We start from the raw sequence: 13,660 nt of genomic DNA, 5'->3' as shown, positions 1-13,660 counted from the left end.
TCTTCCAAGGTCTATATGAACTTCTGAACTCTGTGTCGATTAAAAATTATATATTTAGATATCGATAGGGAATGTCGTGATCAACACTAGAAGCCTCATTGTATCGGAGACGAAGCTGCAAACTGGAAAACCTGAAAAACTTTGAGAAAATTCTTTGAGATTTTCCCACTAGATTTGTCACACTAGAAACTCAAATAAAAATTTGATACAACATCTCGTGGCCCTCAACAGTAAAAAAAAGTTTTTTGACAAGACAGATAGGAAAAATCTGAAATTTTTGTTAATAATTTTTACATTTATCGCCGTGTCTAAAGTCACTTAAAATTCTGAAAAACTATAGCAAGCTGTGATTTTTAAACTATATCAAAAACTGCAAGGCTTTTTCAGATCTGTCAAAGTTCCCCTTTTTATTGAACCATTCGAACCCCTGAACTCATCATCCCTTATCATCAATTCAATTCTTTTATGTCTGGCGCCCCCAATCGTTATCAGTTGGCAGTTCGTTCTCTTCGAACCTCCGCTCCACTATTTCTTTTAATGTGTGTAAATGTATTTCATCGCATGTACTTTCAGAAGTACATAGACTTATTTCTATGCTTCTTCTTCCTCTTCTTCTTCCCTGACCCTCTTGTGCTCATTGGAACTGGGTGGCACGCATGGGCTCCCCTCACTATCATCTGCTCCATGTTTTCAGATGAGAAAAGTACAAACTCGTAAGATGTGTCTTACATCCACTAACAACCGCCGCCACCCACTTTCACCGAAAAAGTGCATTCTCATCGTCACACCGGTCCGGTGGCGCGGACCGGGGGGGGGGGGGGGGGTGCCTGTCAGTGTTCGTTCGCACTCTCTGTTCTGAACAAGGACACTTTACAAAGAACGTGTGTGTGTGTGTGTCAGTCAGTTAGGCAAGCCCCGACAAACGATGAGATGTTGGAGAAAAAGAACAGAAAACAGAGAGAAAAATAAAAAAGAGTGAGATGGGAATGCATGTGCACTGAAGGGAAGTGATATAGCATTGCGCCATGTGGAGACGCAGCATGCCCGGAGGAACAGGGAACACACATGAAATTTGGAACGTTTCGGAATGAGAGGAAAAAGCGAAAAAAAGAGGGAAAGGAACAGAATTGTGTCGTCGTGTTCTAAATGTTCCTCTCCCATCAATTCACTCATTTCACTTTCTCTCAAAAAAAAAATCGAAAATGCTAGTTCCGGCAACTTCTGATAAGTTTTTTTGTGCCGTGAGTGTGTAGTAACGTCAATGATAAAATATGAAACAGAAAGGGGGAAAAGCTTCTGAGGTTCAGTTTTTAGACGTCAAGCTAGTCTAGAAATCTAAAAGAAATTTGTTTTACACTTACAAATTCAACGCGATATTCAAATGAAAATATTGTGAGTACTGATAAAGTTTTAAACTATGGTTATATCTATATTTAATATATCTACTTAAAACAAAGAGATCATGCAAACGAGCTGGCAGCCAAGTTTTCAAAAGTTCTAGCTCTCTGTTTGACCTCTGAAATTTACGGCAACATGTCAGTGAATTTGGTGTTAAAGTATATTTCTTATTGTTAGGAATTCGTGACGTCATATCCATAACAATGAAAATGCCACGATTTTCAGGAAAAATAGAGAAAGTGGGCCTGAATACCTGGGGAAAGGTTCTTAATGCAAAACATTTATTTAAAAATGAGCACGACAGACCACAGCTCAAGATTTAAAAATTTTAAAAATATATAGTAAAGGTCTAGGAACGCAGTGATACAATTTGGAAAACGTACCTGACATAGATGTAAGGGCGAGTAAATGGACGAGGGAGATACGTCTTGTGACGCCTTGATTGGAACTTGCATACCCTTCTCAGCTTCACCAGTTCAAAATTCAATAATTTTTGAATTCTTGAAAGAAAGTTTTGTCAAATAGTTGATTTTCCAGTAAAGGCTTTTTTAACTGTACAAATTCTTTATGAAACATTTTCAAAGTATCTGGATTTGTAAACACAAAAGAAATAGAAAAATAGATTGTATTTAAAATTAAAATAATCAATTCATCTTCTGTGATAAGGAACGATTTTATATCAGTGCCTAGAACACAACTTCAATGATCGTCTGTACTTCTGACGATCTTCTTGACCTAGAATTTGTCTTTCCTTATCATTTACCCATCACAGTTTCCATTTCATTTCAAAAGCAATTGTTCAACCACTAACTTCCCCCAGCTTCATTGCCATAAATCCCCAAAACATACCTGATATTCTTCTGATTACATTTCAAATCTCCTCGTCATCATAACTAGTCTCAATGTACTAATATAAAGTACCATTTCTCTTTTTCTCTCTCACGCATGTGCTTATTTCAGAATATATATGCTCGGTGACATTCAATCCCTTCCTCCGCGGCGCCTGCGCCGAGAAGTCTGGCGTCCAAAAGTGCGTTTTTCTCTCTGTTTCTCCACCGAGTTTCAGAGCAGAAGTAGAAGAAGAAGCTGGCGCCGAGTAGTATTAGGTGCCAGGCTCCTCCATCTGCCCTCTTTATCTCGGCATTGCTCAAAGAGCTTGCCCTTTTCTTCTTCTTTCTCCGTCGTGTCCTTTCCGTAGGCGGAGCATGAGTCGCGGAGAGCGAGGCGGCGGCACGGAGAGAAGGCGCGCGCGCCCCTCAGCCGCCTCCTGTGCCAGGCTCGGTGCCGTGTACTTTTATAAAAGTGCATCCCTGACGCGCGGGAGACGCGAGACAACCGCGCCAGAGGCATGGATGAAGAGACGACAGAGATGGAAAGTTGGGACGAATGACTGAACGATTGAGAGAACGAGAGTATTCGTTTTTAGTCTCGTTGGGCTGTGTGTCTGTGTGAGTGTGCAGAAGGACACCCCTCATCGTCCGCAGAGGGCACGGCTCCCTGGCACACGGCGCCTTTGGTTCCTTATTGTCTGGGGGCTCTATGAGCATGCTTCACTCCCCCTTTTCTTACTCATAATTTATCCAAAGGTGTTAATGGCAACATTAACATCAAAGAAGCGGAACAACGCAACTCTCTTTACCTCTTCCTTGATCCCATAATCGTCTGCCAATTTGACACCATCCTTCCGCTTGTTGTTTTTAATTGTTTTCCTTATTGAAGGTAAGTGTTGGGGATGCTCTTTTTGTACCAAACCGCGGGGGTGTCAAAGTTGAGGTAGGTGCGAGAAATGACGGCATCCATATAGTAATCGTTCATTGTCTCTCAGCTGCTTCATCTGTGACATGGCTACGCTATTTTTTTCACTTGGATTAGGGGTTCGGAATGGATTTTGGTTGAATGGGTTGGTGGATTGATGGGATGGGGAAAGAGAGAAGATTACGGTAGGCAAATATTAGGTGGAGATCGAAACATCACTTTTTTAATTTGTTTTTTTAAAGGAATTATATTGAAATTAATAGTTTACTTTTGTGAGGAGTATATGCCTACATTGACCTAATAGACAATTAGGTAGGCATTTTGTGCCTACATAAAACAAATTTAAGTACTTTTTGAGACCCGATAACAGCTCGAAAAACGCATCGTGTTGTAGGATTGTTGGGTTTTTTGTATTGAATATAAAAATGAAATGATGGTTTTTTAAACAATATTCCCAGCCGCTGTTAGATACTCTTGGAAAAAATGAATAAATTTACTGTTAGCCTGAGAATGGTCTAAAATTCTGAAAAAACAAAACGAATCAAAATGTTCTACGGCAAATTTTCTAGCTACTCATTCTGATGAGTTTGCGTTTATTGTTGAAGCACTTACATAAATGTTAGTAGTTTTATCGATAGACCATATTTTCGATAGCACAGGAAGGAATTTGCTCTGAAAAAATTTTGGTAGACTAAAAATTTAAAAATTGGAGCAACTTTGTAATGTTTCAGTTTATTTGCCAGCTCATTTCTGAATTTTTCCGCAATTTTTAGAAACTAGTCTTCTGCAAATTTCTTATCATAATTCCTTGTAAATTATTGTAACTGTTTTTTCTACAAGTTTTATCTGGCTTCAGAATTATTATAGTTGGTTGTTGTTGAGACCCCTGAAACTTACTTGATTGATTTTTGCTACATTTTTTGAAGGTTTTGAATATTATTTTTCACATCTCTCATAATCTCCAATTTGTAAAGCGTTAAACAACATGGGTCATTTTTTAGTTACTAGAAATTCAAGCTCCGCCCCTAATGATTTCTTGAACTGGAGCAAGCTATCAGAATTAACTTCCAATTTCAGAGGAAATAGGCGGAGCTTATTTTCAGACATCTAATTCGAAAGTTTTCGAAACTCTCTTTTTTTCGCCTGAATTGATGTTGGCAACCGGTTCCCATATCAGTTCAGAACACATTATTTCGAAATAGGCACAAAGTTTAATCTCTTGAACCTCTCACTATCTGTGCTTAAGAACAGGCTACTGTAGCATTGAGCTCACAGCTGCCGTGAGTTCAAAAGATCAATTGGAACCCACCGTAACCCAACGCGTTTGCCTCGAAAACTTTCCAATTACAATTTCTGAGGGACAAATCGCATCTTGCAAACGAAACGGAAAAGCGGATGAAAAAAACGTCTGCAGCTAGCATGTCTACCTTTTGATTTAATTTCGAATTCTCATTCACCTTGATGACGATACCATCGGAAGAGGTAAAAAGAAACAGACAGGCCTTCCTCTCCGAAAAATCGAATGAAAAAAGTGCTACGGTAGTGTCTAGCCGTTAGTCCGATTTGTGGGCGCCGCCCCTCTCTAGTTCCTTCTGACTCTCTTGCACTCTCTCACTATCTCTTCGCTCCCTCCACTCCGCTCCCAAACACGTCTTCTTCTTCTTTTCCCTCGATCCGCTTGTCTCTTCCTACCAATTCACTTTTATTCATTCTATTATTTCACTACTTATTAAGTATATTGATTCCCCCACAGGTAAGTCAATTAACCAATTGAAACTCCCGGGAACTTGAGGTAGGCTCAGTAGATGCGAATTGAACGGTATCTCACATCCACCAGCCTAGCTCGCATTCCCAGAGTTTACGGTATTGTTTTATTATTATGTTTCATTCAATAACGTGGTGCTACCAAAATATCAGGTTAAAGCCAAGTTTCAAGGTACTTTTTTATTAGTATTTTCCATATTAAAATGGATAATATTATCAGGCTACACCACTTGATGTTTTTAGAAAGAACTGTCATTTACCAGTAAATCAAGTGATTCAACAACCAAGAAACTAAACCAATAAACCTTGAAACTGAACTTTGTTCTACAGATACCAGTAGATACTTTCAAGATAATTTTAACATTGATTTTCTGATATTCTGAAGATATATCTGGCTCCAAAAATAAAAGTTTGGATTATTTCTAGGCCCTACAAAAATCAAGAAAATTTTCAATTGTCAGTTAACTGAAAAATTCAAACTTTGAGATAAAACTCTAATTATAAAACTTTTATATCGATCTTACAAATTTCGTAAAATATTCTTGTAGGCCTGCCTGCCTAACGCCAAGTTTTTTTTTTAATTTTTAGGATACACCAATACTCTAGATGGTTTTGCACATTGGGAATTTAGAGGTGGGGACACTAACAGTTTAGCTGTATTTTGCTAATCCAGGTCTCTCGCAATTTCCTAAATATTTTACTTTTTTCAAATAGTCAATTTCATTTCTAACGATATTCCAGAAATATTTTAAAAAGCATAAAACGCAGGTGTTGATCGCCTTGAGGTTATCTGAAAATTTGTTTTTTAAGTCTAAATTCTTTAAAAGCAAGTCAGGGTACTGCAGCATTCATCTCGGAACTTCAAAAATCAAAAAGATCGATGAACCATGTCACGGAGTCCGGCGTCTCTGGGATGTGGTGCATCGACGAATCGATTGCATCCCGACACGTTCGTATCGGAAACTGTCCAAATACAATTTCTTAAAACATCAGTTCATTTGAGCTTGTTTCAGAACTTTTCCAAAAACCCAATTCCTAACCAAAAAGTAAATTATCAAATCATAAGAAAAAAAACAATTGCCCACTTATAATTATGCAATGTTTTCAAACGATTCGCTCAAGGATGTGACCCGCTCTTCACCTTTCTACCGACAATTGCACAAAACACTCATTTTCGGATTATCCCCTCGCTTTCGTTGCCCTTTTTGGCTCTTCTGTATCCACAATATGCCGAACAAGAAAGCGACAGGTGCATATTGAAGGGGAGACAGAGAATTGGTTTTGACTTTAGTGTTTCAATTTTTTGATAGCAGTCAATTGAGGGGTTTCCTGTGCGTGTGCATGTGATATCATGACAAGAAATCGATTAATGATCTATGATGGGGAGATAGAAAGATGTATTTGAAAAGTTTTAAGGAAAAAACTGTAACTCTAACCCAGATGTGTGTAGACGGCAAAGTTCAGTGTAGTAATTCAACGTTTACAAATTTTTGTTTTTTCATCTAATCGTATTGCACCCAATACTTCACTGTGAAATGTTATATCTCAGTTCAATTTGAATGTATCAATAAATAGTTAACTACAAATTAATAGAAAAAGAAATAACTAATATTCTGTCAGTTTTTTACAATTTTCAGTACAATTTTTTATAGAACAAACGACCACTGAGATATAAGTTGTTGAAAATATTGAATTATGTTGGTTTTACGGTCAATTCTTCTGACCATTTTGCGAGAAATTTCTCAAATAAGAAAGAAAAGTTTTGCAAAATGGTCTAAAGAATGGTCCGTGAATCCAAAAAAATGCACTGTTTTTAAATATTGAAAACTATTTTGAAGCGCCTTTAAAACAACATACAAATTGAAAGAATTTTGGCTATTCGAAAATTTTCAACAAATTCAACATTAATTTCAGAACGACCGATAAAAGATGTTTAAACGTTTTGGCGAATTTCAACTTTTAAGATGTCCATATTTTATACATTTTTAAAAATTTATTTTCCATTTTCAAATCCAAAAGTCTTCGAAAATCCATAATAATAATAACGTTACTTATAAAATTAGTGATAAAAATCAAGATTCCCATCTTGCTCACGCTCTCATCTAAATAATGAGATTTTCAGATCCCTTTCGGGATCATTTTCCAAAATTTTAAAGGCGGGGGGTAGTGGGTGTTGTTGGTATTGGAGTGATGTTGGTATTATCAGAGTGACGATGGTGTAGAAAGTATTTTTGAGATTCTAAATTTAATCTCCCCTTCCGCCTTGAGAATCTGAAGAAGTAATGAAATAGAAATTTATATCAATAATCTGCAGCCGACAAAAAATGATGTAGCGGCGGCGCGCGCGAAGTGTGTGTGTTCGTGTGTTTTTGATCATAGTAGTTCAAAACGCGCATCCACAAGCGGTAACTCTCGCTACACTAGTTTTCGTCGGCTGCAAGCTTTCAACTGCTTCTTTCATTTCTACAGTTTCTTCAGTTCGCCAAGTCGGATGGAGCGTTCGAGTTTCGTGCTTCGGTGCGTCTCTCGGAGAGCCAAAACAAACCCAAGAAATTGCTCCCCGTCTTTAAATTTTGGAAAAGGCTCCCAATAGGGACCCGGAAATGCATATCTTTCCACCTAGTAAGGCATTTCACAGTTTTATTTCTCGAAAGCTTGCCTTCAAAATATTCAACTTTATGGGGTTATTCAAGTAGTGACAGAAAATTAAAAAGTGTAGAAAAATTACGTCACAACTGCATTCAAGTATATAATAACATGTATTTATACTCTTTAAAAAAAGAAATTCGATGTAAACACATATTTCACACATGCCCTCGCTACATCATTTTTTGTCGGCTGCAGGCTGTTCTCAAACATCTTCTATTAGGACTCATGTCAGATCCTTCGGACGGAAGGGGTTATAACTCTTGAACTGCCAGGTTGGGAGGGCCTTATTTCTCATAAAAATCGGTCACCGTACCCATCTACAAATCAAACTCTTCTCTTCCGAAGCAGTTTTTATCCAACCTGAGCTCACAGCCCCCGTCCCTTAATTTTGGAAAAGGATCCCTATGGGGATCCGGAAATGAGCAATTTTGAGAGGGTAATAATTTTTGGGCAATCTATCCCATGCTCACATTTCCCATGCACACATTTCCCATGCTGACATTTTCTCCCGTGCATACAAAATATTCCCATGCTTACGCCCAGTAGTTCGAGTACTCCCATGCCTACAACTCATTTTTTTTCCCTTTTTTCCGTTCCCATGCTGACATTCTCATACATACATTTTTTCCGGTGCATACAAAATTCCCATGCTTACATCCAGTAGTCGAAGTACTCCTATGCATGCACCTCATTTTTTCCATTTTTTTTCGTTCCTATGCTGACATTCCCATACATACATTTGTTCCCATACTTACAAAAATGTATTCCCATGTCGACATGGAACAGTTTTGTGCTCCAGAAGAGCACAAAGTCAATTTTTTTGCTCATTTTCATTGTAATAGGCTTACGTGACAGCTTTCAGTTACAACTGATCGCTTTTTTTTTCAAAATGCATTAGTTCTCGATTATGAACAAGGAATCGAAGAAAAATGGGGATGACTGCCTATAGAGTAAAATTTTTTTTTGCTCAAAAAAAATTTTTTTTTGAAAAATTTTTTTCTCTCTATTTTGTAGGATATAATTAATTCGGTGAATTCCACAACTTCAAATGTTCATATTGCTGTTTTCGTGCAGTTATGAGTTTCGCAGTGTATTAGGAACATTCCATTTTTTGTTGCATTTTGTAGGAAATCGGAGCTATCTTATAATTTCTACAAATTAGAAAATCCATTTCGCATTATTTCATGTAACTTGAACCTATTGCTCTTCAAAAATAGCACAGAACGAATGTTGATTCTGTTTCTTTCATTAAAAAATGTGCTACTGTGCATTTTTTCCCACTTCTACGACTTTAAAGGCGCGCGAATTTTCGCGCAATAATCTCGCCACGCGCATCCCATTGATTTGTTGAGCGCTGGCGAGACCAATGACGGGACTATTTTGTATAAATGCGCGCGCCTTTAAAGTCGTAGAAGTGGGAAAAAATGCACAGTAGCACATTTTTTAATGAAAGAAACAGAATCAACATTCGTTCTGTGCTATTTTTGAAGCAATAGGTTCAAGTTACATGAAATAATGCGAAATGGATTTTCTAATTTGTAGAAATTATAAGATAGCTCCGAATTCCTACAAAATGCAACAAAAAATGGAATGTTCCTAAGGCACTGCGAAACTCATAACTGCACGGAAACAGCAATATGAACATTTGAAGTTGTGGAATTCACCGAATTAATTATATCCTACAAAATAGAGAGAAAAAAAATTTTCAAAAAAAAAAATTTTTTTTGATCAAAAAAAAATTTTACTCTATAGGCAGTCATCCCCATCTTTCTTCGATTCCTTGTTCATAATCGAGAACTAATGCATTTTGAAAAAAAAAAGCGATCAGTTGTAACTGAAAGCTGTCAAGTAAGCCTAATACAATGAAAATGAGCAAAAAAATTGACTTTGTGCTCTTATGGAGCACAAAAATGCTCCATGTCGGCATGGGAATACATTTTTGTAAGTATGGGAACAAATGTATGTGTGGGAATGTCGGCATGGGAACGTTCGACTACTGGATGTAAGCATGGGAATTTTGTATGCACGGGAGAAAATGTATGTATGGGAATGTCAGCATGGGAACGAAAAAAAAGGGAAAAATGAGTTGTAGGCATAGGAGTACTTCGACTACTGGATGTAAGCATCAGAATATTTTGTATGCACGAGAGAAAATGTATGTATGGGAATGTCAGCATGGGAACGGAAAAAAAGGAGAAAAATTAATTGTAGGCATGGGAGTACTCGAACTACTGGGCGTAAGCATGAGAATTTTGTATGCACGGGAGAAAGTGTCAGCATGGGAAATGTGAGCATGGGATAGATTGCCTAATTTTTGTAGAATTGGTTGCTATACCGTTTTTAGGAAGTCATTTTCCAGTTGTCATTCCAATGTTTCAGATGTTTCGGATTCTACAAATTCAGTTTTCAAAAAGCCGAAAATCATGAGACATGTCGAAAAATTATTGAAAATTAATCTGGAAAGTAAAATCCTCTATAATAGTTATGTACTCAAACAGAAAATGATTTTACTCAAATAATTCATCTTCTCCGCGCGTGTCTACTGTCGCTCACGCGACACCAATATTCGTCGGCTGCAGGGTTTTAACATCAAGTTTCAAATTAATCGAACATCTCAAGTTCTCAAGGCGGTGAGGGGCATTTTCAGAAGAGAGCTTCTTTCTAATCATCCGCTTTCACAACATCCGCAATTTTTTTGTAGAATCAACATCCGCTGCCCTACCGCCCATAAATTTTGGAAAAGGATCCCGAAAGGGATCCAGAAAGCTAATTCTTTACTTATGAAACTGAACAATTGTTTTTCAAAACTTGCAGTCACATTTTCATATATGACCTATAGGTTTTCAAGGTTCAGAAAAAATTGATATTTTGTTTGTAGTAGAGATCGTGGCGGGACCCACTCGGAAAACAACGTGTGTTTTTGAACTAAAGTGTCGAGTTTTAACAGAATAACAACGATAGTGGCCGCTGCGGGGATTGAACCCGCACCTTGTGCCTTACCCTTACCCACTTGACCACACACGTCTCATATATATATATACAGTCGCTGACACGAGCCCAATTTTCGTCGGCTGCACGTTGAATGTTTAGCTGTTCATTTTTCCTTTGTGCCAGGTTCTCTAGGCGGATGGGGTTTCTCGGACATTTTTCCCTTCAAAAAGAGAGCCTCTCTTGAGCCACAACGACCCGTGGCTGACAATGCTGAAAACTTGGATGTAGTTGTTTCCCACCCCCCCCCCCCCCCGTCTATTAAATTTGGAAAAAAGGATCCTGAAAGGGATCCGAAAAACTTCATATTTTGAAGAAACCTTTAGTCCAAAACAAAAAGTTTCTGTTGAACCCGCGTTTAGATGTAAACCAATTGTACAAACAAGTGCTACTGTTGTTCTTTTCGATGCACGCTCACTCTTTTGTACATTTCTTTCTATTCGAATCTGAACTCTGGACAAACAAAAATGGAATCTCTTCACCCGAAAAGGGTCGTGCTCTTTCTATAGTCTATTCGAATACTTTTCAATAATGCTTCAGCTATTTTTATCCATTTCTCTAGTATTTATCCATACAGTTTTGTCTGAAAAATGTGCAGATGCACATCATGATTGTAGATTGATTGCTGTTAAATGTTTATCACCCAATCGAATAGAACAGAAGCTTATGGAAATTGCTTGTCCTCTTACATGTGGATATTGTATTAATTCTAAAACTGGTGGAACAACTACAAGTACAGTACCCACAGATGAGATTATCAAACCATTCAAATGTATTGATGAAGCTGATGATTGTGCAGATAGAGCCAATTTTTGTCAGAGAAAGTTCTACAAACGCATGATGAGTTTACAGTGAGTTTTTGTCTCATTTTTCTCCAGCAGCAAATTTTAGGAATTTTGCGCCAATACGGTACCCGGTCTTGGCACGACATGTATTTTCTTGTAAAAATTTCAATGTAAAAACACGTGCGGTTTTAAGGAGTACTGTAATTTAAACATGTATTCTGTTTTCATTGATTTTTCAGTTTTTGTTTAAAAAAAATTTTTTTAATAGAGTTTTCTTTTTAACTAAAAAACTGTAAAAATCGATCAAAATTCCCCAGAAAACCCGAATTATAGTACTCTTGAAAAGCGCACGCCTTTTATGGTGCGTCCATAGTCTGCGGAAAACGGGAAATTCCCGCTTGCGGAAGCGTCCATAGTCTGCGGAAAAAAACAAGGAGTTTCTCGCTTTGTTATTGGTCAATTTCAAAATAGTGGGCGTGTTCAACCAATTAGGGGCTGTAAAATTTTAAGCTGAGCAATGGGAAAACAAGAAACAACAGCTGATTGGTTGGCCACTCCTACTTTTTTGAACTTTGAGGAAAAAAAAAAGCGAGGAACTCCGGTTTTTCCGCAGACTATGGACGCTTCCGCACGCGGGAAATTCCCGTTTTCCGCAGACTATGGACGCACCATTAAAATTAACAAAAATTTGTCGCGTCGAGGCCAATTAGTGTATTATTAACTTTTTAAATGCAATTTCAGATGTGCAAAAACCTGCAAATTTTGTGTTGACGATGACGAGTACGAAGAAGAGGAAACAGAGGATAGCCGGGAAATTCATATTTCGCATTTGAAATCCAGTAAGCTTCTTCCGACCTGTTTAAACATATTCTGAAATATTTAGAAATGGGTGAAAAAACTGTTCAAAAATTGGAAGAGTTGAAAATAGTTGACAATGTGATTGATCTTCTGAGAAATGCAACAACTCCCACGACGTTCATGGAAAAGAAACCGCGAAGGTTCTCGAAAAGAATTGAAAATATCTCATCGGAAATGACTGATACTGCAGAATGCGTGGATCGAGCATCAGATTGTGAGAGGAATCAGAAGTTGTGCACACATAGAGCCTATTCTCCACTTTTTCGTAAAATTTGTGCGAAGACGTGTGAATATTGTACATCGGCAGATGATATTGAGTCTTCTGGTGAATTTTTATAGACCATTGCTTTTGCTTTTCACTTTTCTGGTAGAAAATAAATCTGTAAGACTTAATTTTTTCCAGTTATTTTTCGAAAAAAAACTAAAACTTTACTAATTAAAAACAATTAATTAAAAAATAATAACAATTTGCTAACGCTAATGAAAAATATTTTTGAAACAAAAAAAACAATGAAGTTACTCGCTCTTCAACTCTCCGCAATCGGCGATTGTGACAGTCTTGGCTGGGGCTCCGGATCGGGATCCCATCTTTTCGATCTTCTTCACAACAGACATGCCGTCGGTGACTTGTCCGAAAACGACGTGACCTCCATCAAGCCATGGAGTGTCGACTGTGCAAATGAAAAACTGAGATCCGTTGGTGTTTGGTCCAGCGTTGGCCATTGAAAGGCATCCTGGTCCGGTGTGCTTAAGATCGAAATTCTCGTCCTTGAATTTATTTCCGTAGATTGATTCACCACCAGTTCCGTTGTGGCGAGTGAAATCTCCTCCCTGAAGAATTGAATAATGTTAATGAAAAATAGTTAAAACTCATAGTTCGAAACTAAAAATTACCTGAATCATGAACTCTGGAATGATTCTGTGGAATTTTGATCCCTTGAAGTGAAGTGCAACTCCTTGCTCTCCGACGCCCTTCTCACCGGTGCACAATGCGCGGAAATTCTCTGCTGTTTTTGGGACAACATCGTTGAACAACTCCATGGTGACACGTCCTGCTGGTTCTTCTCCAATACTCACGTCGAAAAACACCTTCGGTCTTTGAGAGGCGAATCGAAGTGATTGACCGGCAAGTGAGGAGGCACGGAGTAGAAATTTCATTTTACCTGAAAAAAGAAACAAAACTAATTCAAAAACGTGCAGAACAAAGCCATAGGATTGAATTTAAAGTGAAAAAGAAAATAAAATAAATACTAATCTGACAAAGCGCAATCAAATTCTTTGCTTGCGCGTTTCTCGTGCACGCGAAAAACGCCAAGAGATTTGCGAGGTAATTCAAATAATAACAATTTTTGTCAAATATCCCACCGTACTATTTAAAGGCGCGTGGTTTAGAATGTGTAGGTATCGCATAGATTCTAATTTTTGTTCGAAATTAATAAAATTTTGTATATTTATTTGATTAA

At 37.7% G+C, this 13,660-nt stretch overlaps 2 protein-coding genes and 6 non-coding genes across 8 annotated transcripts; 5 read left to right on the top strand and 3 right to left on the bottom strand.

Annotated features, from left to right (window-relative positions):
• Positions 1-2,679: 2,679 nt before the first annotated feature.
• On the bottom strand, positions 2,680-2,825 carry F56A12.8. The gene has a single exon (NR_069951.1). It is a non-coding gene; the product is annotated as an Unclassified non-coding RNA F56A12.8 (non-coding RNA).
• A 327-nt stretch (positions 2,826-3,152) lies between these two features.
• Positions 3,153-3,248, top strand: mir-241. The gene has a single exon (NR_002403.2). It is a non-coding gene; the product is annotated as a pre-microRNA mir-241 (primary transcript).
• Positions 3,249-4,926: 1,678 nt separating this feature from the next.
• Positions 4,927-5,024, top strand: mir-48. Its single transcript, NR_000793.2, has one exon. It is a non-coding gene; the product is annotated as a pre-microRNA mir-48 (primary transcript).
• A 1,960-nt stretch (positions 5,025-6,984) lies between these two features.
• F56A12.6 lies at positions 6,985-7,060 on the bottom strand. Its single transcript, NR_003474.1, has one exon. It is a non-coding gene; the product is annotated as a small nucleolar RNA F56A12.6 (small nucleolar RNA).
• A 340-nt stretch (positions 7,061-7,400) lies between these two features.
• F56A12.5 lies at positions 7,401-7,508 on the top strand. The gene has a single exon (NR_069948.1). It is a non-coding gene; the product is annotated as a small nuclear RNA F56A12.5 (small nuclear RNA).
• Positions 7,509-10,182: 2,674 nt separating this feature from the next.
• On the top strand, positions 10,183-10,327 carry F56A12.11. Its single transcript, NR_102093.1, has one exon. It is a non-coding gene; the product is annotated as an Unclassified non-coding RNA F56A12.11 (non-coding RNA).
• Positions 10,328-10,545: 218 nt separating this feature from the next.
• On the top strand, positions 10,546-12,590 carry Y49A3A.4 (ShKT domain-containing protein). Its single transcript, NM_074161.2, has 3 exons — positions 10,546-11,405; positions 12,081-12,178; positions 12,223-12,590. Exons 1-3 carry the CDS (start codon positions 11,086-11,088, stop codon positions 12,534-12,536), a joined length of 732 nt encoding a protein of 243 aa, NP_506562.1. The 5' UTR covers positions 10,546-11,085; the 3' UTR covers positions 12,537-12,590.
• Positions 12,591-12,614: 24 nt separating this feature from the next.
• On the bottom strand, positions 12,615-13,360 carry cyn-1 (Peptidyl-prolyl cis-trans isomerase 1). The gene is made up of 2 exons (NM_074160.8): positions 13,092-13,360; positions 12,615-13,028 (listed from the first exon to the last, which is right to left on the bottom strand). Exons 1-2 carry the CDS (start codon positions 13,353-13,355, stop codon positions 12,714-12,716), a joined length of 579 nt encoding a protein of 192 aa, NP_506561.1. The 5' UTR covers positions 13,356-13,360; the 3' UTR covers positions 12,615-12,713.
• Between the last annotated feature and the right edge of the window lie 300 nt (positions 13,361-13,660).

The sequence above is a fragment of the Caenorhabditis elegans genome, chromosome V, assembly GCF_000002985.6.
Source record: "Caenorhabditis elegans chromosome V".
In the NCBI taxonomy this organism is placed as follows: Eukaryota; Metazoa; Nematoda; class Chromadorea; order Rhabditida; family Rhabditidae; genus Caenorhabditis; species Caenorhabditis elegans.
Note: the sequence above shows the minus strand (reverse complement) of the source record. Positions and strands in the feature narration are given on the sequence as shown.

Bases quoted from the DNA above. Each gene is read 5' to 3' on its own strand.
- Y49A3A.4 (NM_074161.2), top strand. From the start codon at position 11,086: ATGCTTCAGCTATTTTTATCCATTTCTCTAGTATTTATCCATACAGTT. The intron at 11,406-12,080 runs GTGAGTTTTTGT...ATGCAATTTCAG, and splicing joins AAACGCATGATGAGTTTACA to ATGTGCAAAAACCTGCAAAT. The intron at 12,179-12,222 runs GTAAGCTTCTTC...TGAAATATTTAG, and splicing joins TATTTCGCATTTGAAATCCA to AAATGGGTGAAAAAACTGTT.
- cyn-1 (NM_074160.8), bottom strand. From the start codon at position 13,355: ATGAAATTTCTACTCCGTGCCTCCTCACTTGCCGGTCAATCACTTCGA. The intron at 13,029-13,091 runs GTAATTTTTAGT...TCAATTCTTCAG, and splicing joins TTCCAGAGTTCATGATTCAG to GGAGGAGATTTCACTCGCCA.